This window comes from Lutjanus erythropterus, chromosome 2 (genome assembly GCF_056507025.1).
Source record: "Lutjanus erythropterus isolate fLutEry1 chromosome 2, fLutEry1.hap2, whole genome shotgun sequence".
In the NCBI taxonomy this organism is placed as follows: domain Eukaryota; kingdom Metazoa; phylum Chordata; class Actinopteri; order Lutjaniformes; family Lutjanidae; genus Lutjanus; species Lutjanus erythropterus.
Window position 1 is genome coordinate 31,682,359 of NC_139318.1, and position 20,817 is coordinate 31,703,175.

Sequence of the window (20,817 nt, forward strand, 5' to 3'; positions counted from 1 at the left end):
CTGTAGCGTATACGTCACCGCCGACTCGCCTGCTAATGAAGGAAATCCAACGTCCACGCTGTCAAATCAAGCTAGTGACCACATCAACCTGCAAACCTCCGCCGGCTGAGAGACTGCTGGCTCATCTATCGTTAGCTTTTGTTACATTTCGGTTCAGTTCATCGATAATTTACACGTTTTAAGAACTGTTAACATATTCTATCGTGATTTACCGGTCTGCTCTTTGCTTCCCACTGACAATGGCTGATCCTAAATACGCCAACTTGCCAGGAATTGTAAGTGGCTAACGCTAGCAGACATATTAGCTAGATTGCTATATGGCAATGCTAGCTCCAAGCTGTGACAGCTAACTGAGTTAGCTAACATCCATGTTGTTTACTGTGTAGTCTCCGTGTTGTTTGCAATTACTGTATAACTGGCATTAATTATTGTGGATTCCTTGGCACTAACTTTTCAGCTAATGTTGTGTCTGGTGATACAAACCACCAGAGAGCAAGGGTTAGCAGATACGTGTTGTAGAATGGACCGGGGCGTTGGCCAGGCTAGTGACAATAAACTGGATATATGATCGTATGCTGCATTGTTTTCTTTATTGTTTTTATAGGCCTTTAACGAGCCGGACGTGTATGAGACCGGTGACCTCCCAGAAGATGACCAGGCTCAGTTTGAGTCGGTAAGTGGACGTTTTGTATACATTGGATGTGTCAGTTTGCAGACTGTTAGCTCTAGTGGCTGCATATTAAGCTAACGTAACTAGCTAACAAGTGTTTACACTAAAGATAACGATACTGCTTTATTCATTGTAATCCGTATGCATTATCCCTGCCCGATTAAATACCTAACCACGCAATTAGTTGGCTTACCATTACTACTTGTTTTGCAACGCGCTGGTCGTAGCTCAGCAGTACTGTATTAATGCACCCAGATCATATGATGCGACTTAGCCTAGTTATTGAGTTATTAGCTCTAAAATGTAACTTAAACTGTCACTGATTTTGTGTCTTTACTAATTCTGTGATCTAAGTACACAGGGCTCCTTTGGAATCTACCAAAACTTGCAAGATGACTTCTTGACTTAATGATGCTTAAAGAAACAGATCAACAGATCAGAAATGCGTATTTTTAGGGATGTAAGATAAATATCAGGGTCAATAAGTTATCTGCCGGCATTGGCCTGTCCAGCTACATTGGTCTGTGTTGGTATTGGTGAATAAGTCAATAAATATTGGCTATACTAATATCTGATGTGACAGATTATCAAAGCATTTAATTTGAATTCTTGGGCAAATGATCTATTAAAGCTAAAGTATATTTGTGAAGTTTTTTTAAATGAACTTTACTAGAAAAAAATAAGTTAACATTTGAAGAGTTGTAATACTGTTGTCAGTTAGATTTTGTTCCGTCAAAATTATGGTATATTAAATAGTCCATCTTTGTTCACTACATCTCAGTCTTCTTACCCTCACGTGTGCAAAAACTGCAGGTTATATGAACTTCTATTTAAGATACAAAAAGGTACAATTATCAGTTATCGTATTAGTATTATCCATAAGAAGCGTGTTATTATCAGTTTTAGCTGAAAAAAAAAATCCATACCATGCATCTCTACATATTTTTGCTTTTGCCTGCTGTTTATCCATCTAGATTGTTTTGGTGTGAGATGCTAAATTTTGGCGGTATCAGCTGTAGGGATGTCTGCCTTCTCTTAAATATAATAAAACAAGGTCTGTGGATTATCTTAAGTAACTGGGTCATGGAAAGAGTTAAGTTTGAGCTTTGAGCATTACAAGCTGAGTGGCATATAGTTACATTGTAGTCAAGACAGGGGAGACATTTCTATGGCCAGAATCTCCAAACTCAGCAACCCACACCAAAACAATCTAGATGTATAAATAGCACCACAGGTAAGAGGAAAAATATGTCAATTTGAACTGGGGTCAACTGTCCCTTTTATAAATAATGTCTCATTTATATTAAATTTTTTATTGTTCCAAAGAATTATGTATGTTTTATTCATATTAAATTAAAAAGCCAAGCTGCCCAGAATACTGTTTAACTCATCTTCCATATATTATTCATATTGGCATATCTGCTTATTTATATGTGGAGAGAAGTAAGTAAGGGAAGACAAATATAAAATACATGAAAAACCTCCCAAAGTCTCATCCAAGTACTATCATCTATTGAAATGTCAGGGAACAAAATGTGCTGTGGATGTTTTTACCGTTACCATGATGATGGTCTTGTGACTCTTAGAAATATCTGTTCTCGCTGTCATCTAACCACAGCGTTAAGCAGCAGTCATCTGGAGTTAGTGGTCTCATTTCAACAGTACAGTCTTTTTTAACTGTAATATTTGTAAGAACTTTGCAAACAGTTGAGGGATGCTGGTCTGATATTGCTTTCAACTATGTCTGGGCTTTTCACTGACCAGCTGAGTGAATCCTAATTGGCATTTTCCCTTCCATGTTTCCACATTCGTTCTCCCCATACCCTTGCCCTTGTTTTGACTCTTCCCCACCCCTCCTGGGACCCTAGTTTGTACAAGTAAGACTGGCTCCATTTTACTCTCAGTGAGCTTAATGCCATGCTTTTTATGCATGTTTTTTAATCTCATATCCACTTTTCCTACCTCTATTGATTGGGATGATGAAATGAGAAATAGATCGATGGAGTGACCCTTCTTGTGCTCTGTAATTCATCAATTTTTGATTGTTTTGAAGTGCAAGGAACTGATTCTTTTCCTCCTATTTGTGTTGCTCATTTGAACTTTTTTTAGGGGAATAATGATGTTGATGGGTCTTCAGCAGTGCTTTAATTTGCTCTTAGACTGGTTCATGCTTTGACAGAGCAGTGAAGGCTCAACATTTTGTCTGTGTGAGTGTGAACCGCTGACAGCAGAAAGAAACGTGTTTGTTTATTTGTCTTAGATATTTCCCTTTTAACCTATCATCTTGTCCTAACAGCTGCTTCTTGGCTAACCACACTATTTGTACTAACTGGACATTTTAAAGGCTCCTATACACTGTGTGATAGCATCTTGCAGGTTCATTACATTGTTGATGTTGTCGAAAGCAAGGCAAGAAGTATAATGTGCAACTGAACAAACACTTCTACACAGAGCGTCTTCTATGTCTGTATGTGACAGTCTACAATGAAGCTGTACCCCAAGCGGCTTATAAATATACTGAATCCAGACATCTATGATCAAATTAGTTTGTAAGAAAATGTGGTAATAACTTTGACATGGAATTTTGAAACAGATAATGTAGCAACTCTGCTTTAGTTTATGCCTGTTACTTACAAAAAATGCGCTTTGGGCTGCAGACTCACTTTTTAGTGCCACAGCCATCCTTGGCTGCAGTCACTCTGTTACTTTATTACACAAAAGTGTTGTGCCAGTATCCCTAGTTCATAGCAGAAGCACACAGAGAATTTGGTCCTATATTTCTGACACAGTCAGACTTTTGATGCAGACTTTATTTGGTCACCGCTGCTCCAAACTGGCCACCAGTGAACCACCATCTTGGATCGATGACCAAAATCACACAGTGTATAGAAACCTTAACTTGGATATACTTCATTAACCTCTTTGATTTAAACTGGCAGATTAATTCAGGATGAACTGCATGTTACTAAGAAATAACCCAGATATCAATTTCTGAACCAGAATGAATTTTAGGGTTTTCAGGCCTTCCAAGTTTCATGACTTCTTTAGACACCCTTAAACCACTGTCTACCCTTCATTCTGACTCATGGATTGTCTTTTCAAACACCAATCCCCTGCATCCATAGCATAATGCTGTGAGACCTACAATGCTCCCCATGAGCACATTTGGTCACACTGCATTATAAAGTACAGTGTGGTATCAAAGGAGAAAGTAACTTGTTTATGTTAATGAACCATCTTACCACCACCATGAATCGGGGAAGAGAGAAAGACCCGGAGACATCATAAGCAGTGTGAACAGTGTGTCTCCAGGGTTTTTAGCAGCAGCTCTCAGAACACTGCTTTCTTTTTTATCTGTCCCCGACCCTGGCCGACTGTTCCTGTTGTGTGCATGGCATGTGATAACCACATTAATCTGTGTTGTCTCTCTCTCTCTCTCTTCTCTCCCCACTACTTTTTTCTCTCCCTCTGCTCTTCCGTTACTTTCTCTAACTCTCTTTGGAAACCCAAGGAGCTGGTAAGAGCCTGACTAACCCTCCTCCTCACATCTCCTCCTCCTCCTCACACCTCCTCCCTACATCTGTGTAACTGTCTCATGCTATGTGTGTGTTGTCTTTTTATCCAAATCTGTGTGTGAGCCTGCACTCATGTCATCTATCTGTATGTGTCAGTGGTATTTTAATCTTACCCATAACCTCTAGTTCATTGTAATTGATTAAAAGGAAGTTTTGATCAAATGATCCACATCTTTTTTGTGCTCCTCAGAATCACTAATCAAACAACCGTCATTTAGAAAAGAAAATGTTAGTGGCTTCCAGCTTTGGTTATGCCTTTTTCATTCACACAATATAATTTTTTTTTTACCATTGTAGACTTGTGCCAAATGGATGATATTTTTTTTGAAAGATTGTCTTAAGAGTCGAAAGTGAAGTCTAGATAAGAAGTATGGCTTTGATATATAGAATTTTGCACATTTGTCTCTTGCCTGCTGGTACTCTAAATTATGTTGAAATAATCAGGTTCTATCAAAGGCAACCTAAAATAATGGCTGTATTGCTCTTGCAGATTTTCATGATTCATGGCTACACTGGCTTTTAATTTCTGAGGTTATATGACCTTGATAAGCAATAACACACCCATTGATTTAACTGCATTAAATCATATTTCGGGGCAATGATCAAGGCTAGAATTTCCTCTCAGATCTTACCAACCTGTCAACATATTTCAAGTCTACCTTGGGCTTTGAGACTTTTGGTTTACTGGCTCAGTGAGCCAAGGCTCATTTGTAAGTCTTTGCTGTCTGTACAGTCTTAACTGCCTTTTATGATTTTGTTCATGTTCATCTGACTTCATTTCCTGGTGTTTCAATAACAGGAGGAGCTCTGCAGTGACAGCGTGGAGAGGATTGTGGTCAACCCCAACGCAGCCTATGACAAGTTTAAAGACAAGCATGTCACCACCAAGGGACTTGGTCAGTTCACAATGGATGATAAATCACTCGAAACTTCTCTTTTTATCACAACTTAGTAACTAACTAATGAAGTTAATACAGATGGGCAACATTACTCTTAGTAAGGATATGGATTGAGAATCCCAACAAATTTAAAATATAACTGTTAAAGAACTGTAGGGTTAGGGTTTTAATATATTGTTTTGACTTTTATGCCTTTAATCGATTGGACAAGTGAGGACAGGAAAGATGGAGAGGGGCAATGACATGAAGTAAAAGGCCACATGTGGGAGTGGAACCCACAGCCACTACAGAGGACCCACAGCCTCAGGACATGGGGTGCATGCTCCACCAACTGAGCTACCCGCACACGCCAGAGAAGTGTTTATGTCATTTAGCCTGCTCTCATTAATATAAACGTTTTGGACAAAATAATAGAAACACCTGTCAGCATTAGGGATGTTCCTAGCAACTAATTTCTCTGTTGTTTATATGGAATTTTTAATTTAGACAAGTAGGCTAGTCTAAATTAGCATTAGTGTTAAGAACATTTCGAACTTTTAATCACATTCTTCCATATCCAAATCGTATGTTAAATTCTGCTGAAGTGGTGGTTTGCTTAATGCATTGTAAACATTGCACATTATTCTACAAAATATAACTAAAACTCACTAAATGCATTATCTTTTCAGACCGAGCAGGATCACAGCATCTGTGGGTTAACAGTGTTGTATTGGTTTGCAGAGTGTGGTTGATGTTAGTAGTGCTAGCACTAGCAGCCTTCACTCACGCTCACGTTAACATCCACAGCCCTTTGCTGAATGTGGTTACACATTACACTAGTCGAGCATATTCCAGTTTATTCTGACACAGACAGACATACAACCTTATTTCATTTTCTAGATCAAAATACTGCTAGGGATGTAATCTGTCCCACTTTCCACCTTGCTGGATCACAACATCCGGCCATCGGTGCCAGGACAGATGGAGATGCTCTTTGCCAGAGCTGCAGCCCTGGCTACAGGTGTACAGCTAGTTAACATCTTAGAGGCAGTCATCCAATGTTGTACATTAATGACATTAATTAATTAATTGTAAGTTTTAACTAGTCAACTAATCGCTCACATACCCTAGTCAGTATAACGCAATGTAGTAATAATAATAATAATAATAATTCAACAGCACCGTAACTTCAGCCTTCAAAAAGACCATAAAGTTGAATCAACACCACTCTTCACACTTTCAGCAAAAACTGAACATTATGACCTTCATGGTGTAGGATTTATTTCAGGACTGTTGTATTAAATTGCATTAGTTTTAGCTATGTGCACTAAATAAACTTGCAACTGAGTGTATTTCTTTCATCAGAGAGATTGCTGAGGTTGTTTCAGGTGTAAACACACCTCAGTCCCTCTTGTGACCAATAATCACCATAAATACTAATTATTCACAACAGTACTGTCATCTTTTTAGAATGGGGTTTGCAAAATATAATATTTACTTTAACAAAGTTTAAGTGGTGCTGTTGTTTCAAGATATCACTCTTCTGTTACAAGTGTAACAGATCCTTTCTCTTGTTTATTTCAAACCCCAAACCTTGTTCTGGCAGACTGAACTTCTTACTGACACCCTGCAGCTTTCTTTGTCTGTTTTTCAATTTCTCTTAAACCCATTTGTCTTCTTTTTCACAGACTTCTCAGACAGAATCAGTAAAAGCAGAAGAGTGGGCTATGAGTCGGGAGAATTTGAAATTGTGAGTACATTCTGTTCAGCAGAATTATATTACTTCACTTTTTTATTCTTTTAGAAGATGTTCCACTTAGAGGGTAACAACTCTCTACATGTTTTCTGTTAAGTGAAGAGTCTGAGATAGTGGTGTTGTGTGATAGTTCATCTCTGTTCGTCTGTGGACCAGACTTACTTTGTTGTAATGTAATATTCATACCTTTTCTCCACTCTCTCATCTTTGATTAGCTTGGAGAGGGCTGTGGAGTGAAGGAGACGCCCCAGCAGAAGTATCAGCGCCTGGTGAACGAGATCCAGGAACTCACTCAGGAGGTGGATTCCATCCAGGTGAACCGACAGCGAGACACACACACATCCCCTAGCACACTTCTCCTTTTACCCACAGGACTTGGCAAGGGCTGGCACTCTGATTATTCAGCCTTTATCTTGCTCTATGCACACAGTTTCAATAGCCTTTCACAGAGGGGCTTTCCTCCACTCTGCTCCTCGACCATGTCATCTTGTATTTATTCAGGGGAGCCTTTTTTTAACCTTTTATATAGAACATTTTGAGAGGTGTCATTTTTATGTCCAGTTCTTATTCTTGCACCACAGACCTGAATATCCAATACAAAGCCAAGTACAGTGTGTGCACTGAAGCATTAAATTCACCCTGAAAATTAGTTGTGATTAAAACCAGAGTAAGGAATTGCTTTTCAGACATCCAAAGAGCCAACAACCCAGAAACTAATTAAACCTTGGGTGTCATTAACTTGGATACACACAGAGCAGGATCTGCTGCTCTGTGAGTCCCAACACTAGATTCTAATTAAATTGGTGAACTGGCAGTTTTTGTGACAGTATCTGTGGGTTTCAGCTCATGCAGGTCACGTTGGCAGAATATGCAGCCTGACTGTGGGGAACAACCTGCTTCTCTGCTACTGACTCTAAATTTGCACTATGAAGGAACTCTGTGGAGCAATTGACTTGCTCCGAGTAATGTGTATCCATTTATCAGGATGAATGCAGTGAATGAAAAAATCAAATGCTGTGTGCATTGGTGAGAACATACTGTAATCCACTGTCATAGACCACAGTAACTGAGTAATAATGGCATAGTTTGATGATATTGTGCTAAGTTATCATGCAGTGCTCACACCAGAAATCTGAGTATAACCAAAGTTGTGTCTGACAGTTACATGATCATTATGACAAGAACTTTGAAGAAAGATTTTTCACCCTTGGTCTTAGTATCATAATTCTTGCTGCCTTGATTATGGATCAGTATAACTTTGTAGGTGCCACTTATGGCTGTGTGATATAGCAGAGACATTCAGATGATAATTATTAAGAATTTTTAAAGACCTATGTTAAATAAAGATCATGAGGATGTTTATGTATTCAGTACATTTTCCTACCTTTCCTTTAATTTGGCATGTTCTCGGTGAACAACATACCTGGTTGGCCCAGACAGACTTCTAATCCTTGATTTCATCAACCTCTTGTTTTAATGTTGTGACAATACCAGAATTTTAAACTTGGATACTAGTATTAAAAACCCATCACTAAATGCCTGTTTAAATACCACAGCAAAAAGAGAAGTCCTAGGCTCACAGAATAAGAATTTTGTGAGCACTTGTATCATTTTTTAATAGCTTGGGTACTTTCAATACTATTGAATGTTAGTGTTACATTGTTATAAACCCTGTGGTATAAAAAAATCAAAACATTTGACAACTCTGTTTGTTGTCACTGCTGTGTAGAACTCAGTTACTCAGTGGCCTCGATGTTACCTCTGTTTTCAGGCTGCCACAAAGGAAAGCAATGCAGAGGAGCGCCTGACCCCGGTAGTTCTCGCCCAGCAGGCAGCCCAGCTCAAACAGCAGCTGGTTTCTGCCCATCTTGACTCACTGCTGGGACCACAGGCACACATCAACCTGGCCGACCCAGATGGAGCGCTGGCCAGGTGAGCTGAGAAGAGGGAGGGGGTGGCACAAGACAATAAAGCAAGAGGACAAGCATCTGGACTCTGAAAACTGAAGCTACAACCTATCAGACCCTGACAGAGTGATGAACTGGTAGGCAGAGAATAGATGGGAAAAGTGAGAGCTAAGAGAGTAGTTTGAAGAAATGGAGGGAGTCCGCAATGGATGGTTGGAGAGAAGGGGAGGGAATTCATTTTACTGAGCCTCAGACTAAAACCCAGATATAAGGAGTGAGAGAGTAATAAGGGCAGGGAAGTACAGCTGGTTTCAATTGCTCACGTAAATCCTGCTGATCTCAGTGTAGCACTACCTGGGGAGCACAGGAATTGTTGGTTGAGGAAGGGAAATATAAACTGGAGAAGGTGAGAGAAGCAAAGAGAGAATAAAAACATACTGTTGTAACATGTTAGACCAGAACATAAGGAATATGGCAATGTTCTGAATTTGATACAGGTCGTGTAAACAGCATACTCCGTCATATTTAGATATTTCAAATTAGGCTTATTCTCAGTGGAGCATTTTTTTAATTAAAACATAGGATATATCAATATTATTCAGGCTTTAGGAGCATTCTTTGGACATGTATACAGCTCACAGTTTGTGACAGACAGCCTATTGCCAGTTTACAATCAGCTCTGTGCGTTGTAAACAAAACCAACTAGTCAACAGTGTAAGGCAGTAGTAAAGATTCATGCATAAAAGAAAAGCCCACATTTCTTGTCAGAAGGAGAAACACCTACCTTTAAACATTATGAAAGACTTGGATGTCAGCATTCTTTTGCATATGCACAAATATCACAATGATGACCTTTTCAAGAAGCTGTTTGAACAAATGAAAGAGGGTGGCTGTATTTGCACAGTCAAGCAAGTCTGCCACCAGTGGAAAACTTTGAAAGTATACTAAATACTCCATAATTGGAGTAAGCAGAGCTGCATGTAAAATGGAATATTAGTGCATCATTCATTTTCATTAGCCATGTAAACTGCTTTGGTAGTTTATAATAATTATCTTCCATATTAACTAATCAATTGATTATTTTCTTGTTTAATTCACAAGTTGTTTGGTACAGACAATGCCAGAAAACGATGAAAAATGTTGATCCCTGTTTCCCAAAGCCCAAGATGGCATCCGTAAATGTCTTGTTTTGTCCACAACCTACCAGAAACCAGAAAGTATATACATTTGAGAAGCTTAAAGTACATTGTATTTCCTGAAAAAATGTTGGCAGTTAATTTAATAGTAGACTAATCATTGCAACTCTATAGCTCAGTAGGAATATTGTCTTTTTCAGAGTATGGGCAAAAAAACTGAACATTTTGTGCATATAAAAGGAGTCAATGACACTATTAAGAAAAGGGAAAGAAAACATGATGAAAACTGTTCTGAAACCTTGACCCTGCAAGTCACACTAGTCACTGAAAAGATTGGTACCAAGAGAAGAAGGGAGAGCACAGCAGCACATGGGGCTGATAACAATATTGAACATATAATCCTTTTGTGTCTCCTTTTCCTGCCTTCCTGCAGGCGTCTGCTCACCCAGCTGGAAGCAGCCAAGGGCAGCCGTGGCAGCGCCACAGGAGATGGCAAGTCGACGGCTTCGGCTAAAGGCCCAGATGGAGTGGTACTGTATGAGCTGCACAGCCGACCAGAGCAGGAAAAATTCAACGAGTCTGCCAAGGTAAAGTGGAAAGGGTGGTGGATGGATGTCTCGGATGAATTGACTAGCAAATGTTTAGCGGCATGATCAGCTAGACTTGTTTTGTTTTCATTCTCATAAGAGGAATGTCAGAATATTTGATGGCAATGAGCGGGACAAAAGGCAGCAGGGTGTGTGTGGGGGTGTTTGTGTCTTGTGGGATGCTGTTGTCACTGCCAGCCATGTGTTGCCTTGTTCTGTCCCCGTAGATGGCGGAATTGGAGAAACGTCTTGCTGAGCTGGAGATCGCTGTTGGCTCAGGATCAGACAAGCAGGTACACGCCGACTCAGACACAGTTTTTACACACACACACACACGCTCTTTAATGCTTTTCTGTCTTCCATTCACACTAATTCTGTTTATCTCCTTCTCTCCTTTCACTCTCACACCAGCAGAAATTCCATGCTCCTGTTGCTGTGTAACCATCCACAAAGTGCAATAGAAATAAATTCTTTCACTTGATGTATGTAAATTTTGGGGGTGGCTTCATTGCTTCTTGTTAAAATGTTTTGTTTTTTTCTCCTCTTTGTGTTTGTGTTGCAGGGACCTCTGAGCTCTGGCGTACAAGGAGCCAGTTTGATGGTAAGAAGTCAGCTATTTTCCTTTGGAACACACTGTATGGAGTTTGTGTCTGTATTCATAACTCTGGGTATCTGATGTGCAGCCAGAGAACTGGGTCATACTTCAAAGATGACACCAGTTCCTCCGAGTTTGTTTATTGCTACTGTGCCAGTAGTAAGAGCAAGAACACAAAGTTTTGTCTGCAAGTTTATATATAACTTGTGTGTTTGTTCTTGTTTGTACCAGGACACCATAGAGCTCCTGCAGGCGAGGGTCATTGCACTGGACTCAAATACTCTGGATCAAGTGGAGGCCAGACTGCAGGTAACTAATCCAAGCACAGCATACAGAACAGGGTTAAGAGGGGAATGGAGAATTTTGATACAGATAAACAAGTCCGAAGCAATTTGATTACATTCTGATATATACAGACTCTTTTTGGAAAGAGCACTGAAGTACAGATTTTAGCAATCTTACAAGTTTACTGTAAGCCACACTGTGCGACATGGATCTAATAAATATGGGTATGACATCAGGTTTTATTTATGTAGACTGTACGATGATCACAACATAGCTATAGTCACAGCTATAGTGGTAAATAATGAAGTCAAGCAACTATCAAGCCGTTACAAAAGTGGTATTTATGTGCATGGGGAAAATCAGAAGAGGAGAATATGGACCTGGTTGTGGCTAAAAAAAAAGGCCATCATGGGATGCCAATTTTGCAAAGAGAGCTTCACGTAATGTCAAGTATTTTTGTGGTATGGTAAAAGAGCCAAGACCAAAGATATCACCACGTTTCTTATACATTGATCATCTTTCTTCTGGGACAGGCAAAATCACACAGTGTTTACCTGGCCTTAAGGACAGTTCAATGACAAACTCAATATTTCATCTATTTGTGTTCAACACTGAGATTAGATTCGATGTGCCAACCAAGATGCTGCCCAGCAAATCCAAACCTCATTCAAGACTTATACATATTTTATTTTGTGTATCTATTGTATATAGTGCAGAAATATAAAATGAGACATTCCTGTAATTGCAAGGCCTACCCTTCCTTTCGGTGGCACGTTGGCAGGACAGTTACCATAAAAAAACATGTATGTTAGGTCAGTGCTCCGGTCAGTACCCCTGACCAAGGTGCTGCTTTAGAACTGGAGTTGGTCACTGGGTGCTGCACAGTAGCTGTCTGCTTGTCCTAATAGGATGGGTTAAATGCAGAGAATGAATTTGACAGCGTAATTGTATAATTGTATAATTACAATAGTTGGCCTTTACATGTATTGGTATATACAGTAGTTTGCTTGCTAAAAAGAATCAAAAGGTAAAATTTTTGATACAACCCTGAGTACTCGATGTTTATAGAAACTCAGGGATGTGTGCTGTTCATTCACTTTGTGGAGAAATATTGCTAAATACTCCTGACTTTTAAAAAAATATGCAATATACAGTTGTTTTACATGTGGTGTAGCCTGCTGTGAAAAACTGTCAATTTACCACATTGACATTAACCTAATCAGTGCTTGTCTTTTTTTCTGTTATGTATCTGAATGCCTCTAAAATGGTTTTCTAAACTTCCCAACCCCTCCTTCCCATTTAGAGTGTCCTCGGGAAGATGAATGAGATTGCTAAACACAAGGCAGCAATTGAGGATGCTGATACACAAAATAAGGTTTGTAATCTCTCTACATACATCAGTGCACACTGAGAGCAGTAATCATCTCTGATGCTTTAATACAAAATTATAAATTATGGCTACCTGTGATTACTGTGTTAGAAAGGACTTCAAGAGCTAAATTGAGCTTTTAACACAAAGTTCTATAAATATTTCCAATAACTTTGTCATCTGAAAGAAAATAATCTTTCTACTTCAGTATTAGGGCCAAGATATTAATTTGTAAAACATTCACTAGCAGTTGATAGGGTCTGGCAGTCAGACTAACCAGTGAAGAGCATATTAAATTTTAATTTATTGCTGTGTTTAACAAGCAGCCTTTGATCATTTAAGGCAGTAATGAATCAAACTTTGTTTAGGTTTGTCATGTTAGATTCAGCTGTGAGATCTGCATGATTTCCAGGTAGCATTCTTGTGTTTCTGAAGGCGTGTGGTGTTCTTAAGTGCTGTACACATAAAGGGCCAGTAGAGGGCAGAGCAAGTTAATTATATCATTATGGTGAAAAGTCATGCAGTATGGTTTGTTTTTCATGCAAGGTTATTGCACTTTGCTGTTTGTTATTTAAAAGACTGTCATGTAATATCGATTAACTAAATAGGTTGTGTTATATAGAAAGTATAAAATCATGCTTTAATGTGGAATTATGTATAATAAAGTCATTGTACCCACAGTAACTAGGCCTAACATAATGGCACAGTTGTCATTGGAAAGGGGAAGTCTCAAGCAGTAAGAGCTGTATTTGTTGCATTGAAGCATCAAGAGTGAATCTAGGTGTTACTGTTTTCTGTAATAAAAAAAATGCATACTTATGTTGTAAGGACACCAGAGTTTTAAATGTTGATACAATACTAGTATAAAAAATGATACTCGTATCTTTTTTGATACAATGGAAAAAAGAAAAGAAAAGCACTCAAAATAGGATCAGGTCACTGAACATTGCCTGGTTTTGCTGTGGTGCATGCCAGATTTCAGGCAGGACAATTCCGAATCACTGAACTGAAATGAGGTCTTGAATCCCACTTATATCATTTGTTTATAGCTTTGGAACTTTTTATACTGTCAAAATGTGTAATTAAGGAAGACTGCAAGATTGACAGAGTCTACAAAGTTCCCTCATTGCTCAAATGTAGACTACACAGCAAAATGTTCACAATAACACTGTTAAGTTGCATGAATTTATTCATCAGGGTACATTAATGTCTATCATTTACAGAGCAATGACAAGTACATCAGGAAACAAAGGTAAATCTGTGTTAGATGAAAGGCTTTTTCATGTTTGTATTAAATATGTCCCTATTTGTTTAATCCTCAGGTGTCACAGCTTTATGACTTGGTGCAGAAGTGGGATGCCATGTCCACTTCTATACCTCAGGTGGTGCAGAGGCTCGTCGCTGTTAAGGAGTTGCATGAGCAAGGTGACACACAGAAACTGAGACTGGCTTAGTATGTGGCTCAAGACTTTCTTTGTGTTCTCACATAAGTCTTTAAGGCCTTGTTCAGAGGGCAAGACAGTTTTTGGCATACAATACAGATTGTATTCAGACCGAATTTAGAGAGTCTGGACAGCAAAAAAAACAAAAAACAGATGAAACATGGAATTTTGCCACATTTGGATGTGGTTTGAAATGCGATTCCAATCGGATTTTTACAGATCTGTCTCAGTCCATACTTTCTGGCCAGATCGGATCGGATTTCAAAGTGTCAAATCCAGAGTACCTGAGATGCATCCATCAGTGCGGCTGAACAGAATCCATGCTGCTGCTAGCAGAGCGGTATGGTGGACAGCACAGAACAACAGGCCATGGACAGACACTGAAATAAATTGTCTGTTGGCACTTTAGGGAGAGGCGTCTGTACACTAACTTGACAGCGTGATTGTTTGGAGGGCGTCACCAGCATATGTAGTTACTGAGGCCTACATGGTTACCACAGCAACCCATGTAAATAGGTGGGTGATGTCTGGACACAGAAATCTGATCACTTGCAAATAAGAGTGCGGACAGTCTGTCTTAAAGATCTGATTTGAAAAACAAATCTAATCTGCCTGCATTCTGAACAAAGGCTGAGCTATGAGACAATATTATTTGTCGAAGTAGAGGAATGTCAAATCATTTTACCCTGTAACATAAGAATGTACTGGTGTTGAGTAATTGGTTCATAGTGCAAATATTGTAAAACATTGCTCAAGGGGCAGACTGCACCCCAATAAGAAGGATAATAACAATGAAAACTCTGATAATTTATGTTCTGTTCTTTTATGTGGGTGAAAAAGAACCTTGAAATGACACCCATGAGAGTTCAAGGAGAGGATGTATGTAGGTTAGTGGGGGGTGGGGAGTGGCATTAACAATTCAAAATATGTAGGATGTAGCCACAGAACATAACAGGGTGTGAACCCGGATCACGTTTCAGCCACTGTCTGTGCCGGGAAGTAATACTTGGACTGAAAGATTTGCATTTGCAATGGCAGCGTCTGTGTGCGAGACAAAAGATGAAAACTAAGCGAAAATGGGATTCAAACGGATAATGGAATTAGCCAAAACCATGCCATTCTATTATAACAAAGGGCAAAAAATCAGTGGAAGGGAGCCTCAAAATGGTAATAGAATTAGACTAAATCTAGCAATACTGTTAAACACCCCCTCGGGGAGAAAGAGATGCATGATATTATATATCACATTATCATCTTTTTATTATTTAGCACATGAAAGCAGAACCTTGGCATTAATAGATTATATTGATAATTCATTTCGGAGAGCTGAAAGAGGTCATTTATCATCCAGACTCTGTTCGCACCAATCTGTCACAGTCTGCAGCTAAAGTGTTCCTCGCTCAATAGGCTTTAGCTGCGCTGATTTTATTTTTCTCTATTTTTCTCTCCTGATCTTTCCGTACAGATGAAAGCAAACAAGTGAAGTAAAATGTTTAATCTGTCAAGCAGCCATTCATCTATTTCAGATAACATTTGTCTCTCCCTTCACTTTGGCTGAGAGCAAAGAAAACGGGAAACATTTCAAAGTTTTTGAACCACTAGTTTGTGAATTTGAGAACTCATACTCCATCTTACTTTCTTTCTCTTTGCTCTTGTCTCTTGATTTCACTTCATCCAACCCCACCGTCTCATAGCCATGCAGTTTGGCCAGCTGTTGACCCACCTGGACACCACTCAGCAGATGATCAACAACTCTCTGAAGGACAATAACACCCTGTTAACACAGGTAAGAAGTTCAGCATCTGTCATTTTTAACACTGCTGGAGTGTGGAACTTATCCTCAACGTTATTGGCCACTTAAATGTTTACCTCATGTGTCTGAGCTACTACAACTGTAGGACCACTGGCATGAAGCCAGCTGAAATGCACGTTTGTCTCGCTCACCACACAACAAGATTTCAAACCATGAATGAATTGCTGGGTTCTTACTGGTGCTGGAAATACTTGAAAATGCATGAATTTTAATGTTATGTTTTCAGGATTTGAAAAATTAGTCAAAAAAAAAATTGTAAAATTGGCACTGCTTTCAAAATAAATCGCTCTCTGACTGGATAGTTTGCTTTTTAGATAAAGAAATAAAATAAGTCAGATAAAGTCTACTAGCTTTTGCCTTTCACACAAAATGAAGACGACTCTGCTTGAGCCTTGCTTGCACAATAACATCTGATTTAATGTGACGAAGAAATGAAATATGGCCTAATCATTTATAGGACTCATTTACCATAGCTGTGAAGTGCTGGGAAAACTTCAAAATGTGCCTTGAAAATGGTTGAAAAGTGCTTGATTTCATACATGGCCTAGAACCCTGCAGTTGCTATCATATCACAGGAACTAATTTTTTCTGTAGTTAAAGCAGGGATAGATGCTAATATTTTCAAGCACTGTCTCCATGGGCCACCAAGCCCAGACATTTGGTGGCTAAAGTACATTCTTGGTTGCCCAAATGTAAAATAGTTAAAGAGATACAAATACACAGAAAATTCAGTTTGATACAGTGTGATATGTGTGTTGCTCACTTTTCTCATATCTGAAATTATTTTTTAAAATGTAGAAACTTAGCAAAAAGCCTGCTTTAGTTTTTGTCCACAAAATGTTTTTCACAGCAAGACTGAAAATATTGGCTTCATTGAAAAAAAAGAAACTTGACAAACTCAGCAACTTGGCAATAACCTCTGTTTATGGAATAAGAATGTAAGAATTGTCTTCCAACTCACTTTCGAGTGTGCTGTAAAGTCAAAAGTAACAGTCTAACTATGTGCAGCTTCAGAGGCTCCCTACAGCCTCCTCTGGCCTCAGTCAATACAAAGCAGAACCTTATCAAGTAAAATGCTTCTTTTTGTCTGAGGGTGTTTGTTGAAACTTCGAATGTGAAATCAGAAAAAGTTCTGGCCTACTTTTATAGACTTGCATTGTATTCTGAAGTGCTGCCCTGAGGCTTTAGAAGGTTACTGAATCTGATGTTAACATGCTTTCATAGAAAATTATCTTTTTGTAGCAAACAGTTATTCTGTCACCTCCTGGAACAACATTTTCCTATAATAATGGGTTTTCAATGGCATTTTCTGTAATTATTTCTCTTTTAACTCCCTATGAAATTTAGCTTTGTACATCCATAACAGATTTATAATATATTTGATGGGCTTCAACTAACTATTATTTTTATTATCACTTAATCTGGTGGTTATTTTTTCAATCATTCCAGTCCAGGGGTTCTTAAAGTGTTGAGTGCCAATTTAGGGAACAAGTATGATTGACAGCCACACATGAAAACCATACAACAGGTTTTCTACAGTGGCTTTTCTGTCTCACTACCACATGAACATTGGTGACAGAACATAATTCCCTCGACACACACAAGGTTTTTTACAAGTTGTCATTACTAACCTGACAGACACCTCTTGTGGAGCACGGTTTAACAGAGTAGCATGTTAGGCTATTTCAAGTGAAAGTATTGAAATCAACATATAATGGCTGCATTTCATGCCTTGTTCTGGGGCCGCACAAAGTGTTTGTGAGGCCACACTTTGAGAAGCTATGATTAAGTCTATGAAATGATAAAAACAAGAGTGAAAAATGCACATTACTGCCCCAAAAAACATTTTCAAATTGCTTGTTTTGTCCTACCAACAATCAAAACTGAAATATATTCCATTTAAAACTATATAAAACAGGAAGAGCTGCAAATCCACCCACTGATGAAGGTAGAACCAGTGAATATTTTGTATTTTTGGCTGATTAAACAACTAAAACAAATTGATCATTATCAGAGTTGTTGGCAGTTCATTTTCTGTGGATGGGGTAGTCGATTCATTTCAGCTCTAGTACTTAACTATGCAGGATTTCCCCCAAAAAACAGTCGATAGACTAATAGAAAAATAATCCTTCTCAATCTCATCCATGAGCCCAGTGTGTGGCAGCATCTGCATCCACTTAGACCACCATGTGCCCTCTTATTTTCTCATTATTTTGCTCGGGACACTTTACCAACTCAGTGTCGGTATTTGACGTCCTCAGAATGAGACCATCTTTCTGGTGCATTGGCAAAAAGCAACTGACAGTTGTAGTTTTAAGTAACCAGCAGGCCTTCATTTCATTACTCTGCCCCATCAACAGTGAACCTTTACACTCTCAATTTATCTTTTTTTTCCTCTCTTCCTCCGCAGGTCCAACAGACAATGAAGGAGAACCTGGTGGCTGTAGAAGAGAACTTTGCCGCACTAGATCAGAGGATGAAGAAGCTCTCCAAATAAACAGTGGCAGAGTTTGGACCGGTCCAGGAGAGTGTAGAACATGGACAAAAAGAAAAAAGATTTGGCCAGAGAGGCACAGAGGGGTGATCTGGGAGTTTAGCTCTGTCCTCTCTGGCCATTCCTCTCTGGCTCTCTACTTCGCCTCTGCCTTTTTTCACTAAGTGGAATGTTTAGAAAGTTGGAAAAGATGGAATAACAAAAAAAGGAGACCAAAATGTTCTCATCCACCCTCCTCCTTTCCTCTTCCTTTCTCTTGCATCAGATTGATATCAACTGAAAACACATCTGTCCACTCTATACATGCCACTGATTGCAGTCCCCTGTTAAGCTTATTGCGTTTTAGACTGGATTGTTTTTATAATTATTAGTATTAAGTATAAGAAATTCCTCCCATTCCTTTTGGAACCTCACACTAATACTGGATTTATACTGTAAACTCTGGTCACATTAAATGGATCACGGTAATGTCGGGCTGATGGGTGACACGTTAAAGATGTTGTCGACTGTGTAAAAATTAAAAATCAAGATCTATTGTCTTCTCGTGTTGTAGCAGGAGCACTTCTGTGCGAGTGTCAGGGCCAAGTCACGGAAGGAAAGCTTGTAAATATGCCTGTGTACCTTATTGTTTCTTCACGCTCAGTCGCTTGTAACTATATTATTATGACTGAGACCGGACACCACAGACAAACTTTTAATCTGCTTTGTCATCGCCTACAAGTCAACTGTATGTACATCTGTGGTCATGGAAACCGATCAATAAAACAAAGTGCGATACGCTTGTCTCCTGTAATTTCATGGACAAATATTGCTTTTTTTTAATTATTACATAATAGTTGACATAACTGCCCTATGTAATAAATACCTTAATACTGTCCTATATTAATCTTAGAAAATTGTTTAAAGTATTGAAACAAGTTTAAGTCTAATTTAACAGATTTATATAATTATATTTAAGAGGACTATTTGTATGATCAGTTGATCTTTTTTTTTTAATCATTTAGGTTGTTAAGATGAAATGCTAAAAGCTCCTCCTGTTATTGATTATGTGGACATGTCTCGACTTGTTTGCAAATATCAGATGAATGCAGGGCTGATGTAACATTTCATGTCAGGTAATGAGTCACCAGCTCGTTGGTGCTGTGAAACAAAGCCATCATACTTTGACATGTAGAAACACATTTTTAAAGAGAGGGATACATTTGAAAACCATATTTTCCTCCTTAACTAATCACTAACCCGGTACCTGTACAGGTATTGAAAATCTTTGAATAAAAATCCTTTGTGTTTTCTTTATGGTAAACAATTGTTATTTCCATTTATGAACACTAGGTGGCAGCAAAGCATCTAATTAAGAAAGGTCAAACTCGACTTGTTATTCAGCTTTCAAAGATTCTACCTGAGGAATCCCTTTGAAAAACACACTGTTCTTATAAATGAATGAACCAGCACCAGTTTCATATTTCCCTAAATACACAATTAAAGAAATATTAAAAAAAAAGAATAAACCCAATACCTGCTTGGTTGATACTCCTTGGAGTGCACCAAAACAAACACACACACAAAAACATGATTTAGGTAAATGTGCTAAGTGTTTTTGCAAATCAACCCTTCAAATAACGAGTAGAAGAGTAACTTGACATTCTTTACCAACTGGATTTGAAGTGGATCGAAAGGACACCACCTACAATGTAAACATTCAAAAGTATCTGAAAACTCGAGGTGAACATCCACATCTGGCTGGGGACCTGTACTGGCTGCCACCCCCCCCACTCTCTCCTCATTCTCTCATACATCTACTGTCGGTTAATGATACTCAAAGACCACTGTCCTAAAGTAAAGGTTCCCAGCATGTGGGTCCCAATCCTTACTATGGGTCGCCAAAGCTTCATGAGGGGTCACCTCTCCAGCCTTCTTGATTTGAAGTAATGCAAGACAAAAAAAAAAAAAAAAAAAAAAAAAAAATGTTTTTTAAGCTACTATTTTGTCCCCATATGAGACTGAGATTGAGAAAAAAATCTCAGAATAAGAGCATGGTGACGACCTGAACACGAGCTATGTTCAGAGAGTTTTCACTATCTGTTTAAAGACTAATAGAACAATGGCCAAGTGTCAGGGACAAGAAATCACTGAATTTGTCTTATACATTATTACCATTGAATCTGAGCGATTGCTCAAAAATACATCATACAGAGAACTGTATTAAAGGTTGCTAAAAATATCAGAAAAACTCATCTCTGATGCAATATGCAAAGGAATGCACAGGAAATTATCTGCTCAAAATTCACCCAAATCACTCATTTCACTCAC

General features: G+C 38.7%; 1 protein-coding gene across 1 annotated transcript; it reads left to right on the forward strand.

Moving 5' to 3' along the window:
• Positions 1 to 51: 51 nt before the first annotated feature.
• Positions 52 to 19,284, forward strand: dctn2 (dynactin 2 (p50)). Its single transcript, XM_084737203.1, has 14 exons — positions 52 to 275; positions 605 to 673; positions 5,045 to 5,141; positions 6,812 to 6,873; positions 7,095 to 7,193; positions 8,651 to 8,811; positions 10,356 to 10,509; positions 10,737 to 10,802; positions 11,072 to 11,110; positions 11,336 to 11,413; positions 12,693 to 12,764; positions 14,081 to 14,183; positions 15,895 to 15,986; positions 18,424 to 19,284. The coding sequence occupies exons 1-14, from the start codon at positions 240 to 242 to the stop codon at positions 18,508 to 18,510; spliced, it is 1,215 nt and encodes a 404-aa protein (XP_084593329.1). The 5' UTR covers positions 52 to 239; the 3' UTR covers positions 18,511 to 19,284.
• The last annotated feature ends 1,533 nt before the right edge of the window (positions 19,285 to 20,817 follow it).

Bases quoted from the DNA above. Each gene is read 5' to 3' on its own strand.
- dctn2 (XM_084737203.1), top strand. From the start codon at position 240: ATGGCTGATCCTAAATACGCCAACTTGCCAGGAATT. The intron at 10,803-11,071 runs GTACACGCCGAC...TTTGTGTTGCAG, and splicing joins GCTCAGGATCAGACAAGCAG to GGACCTCTGAGCTCTGGCGT. The intron at 15,987-18,423 runs GTAAGAAGTTCA...CTTCCTCCGCAG, and splicing joins ATAACACCCTGTTAACACAG to GTCCAACAGACAATGAAGGA.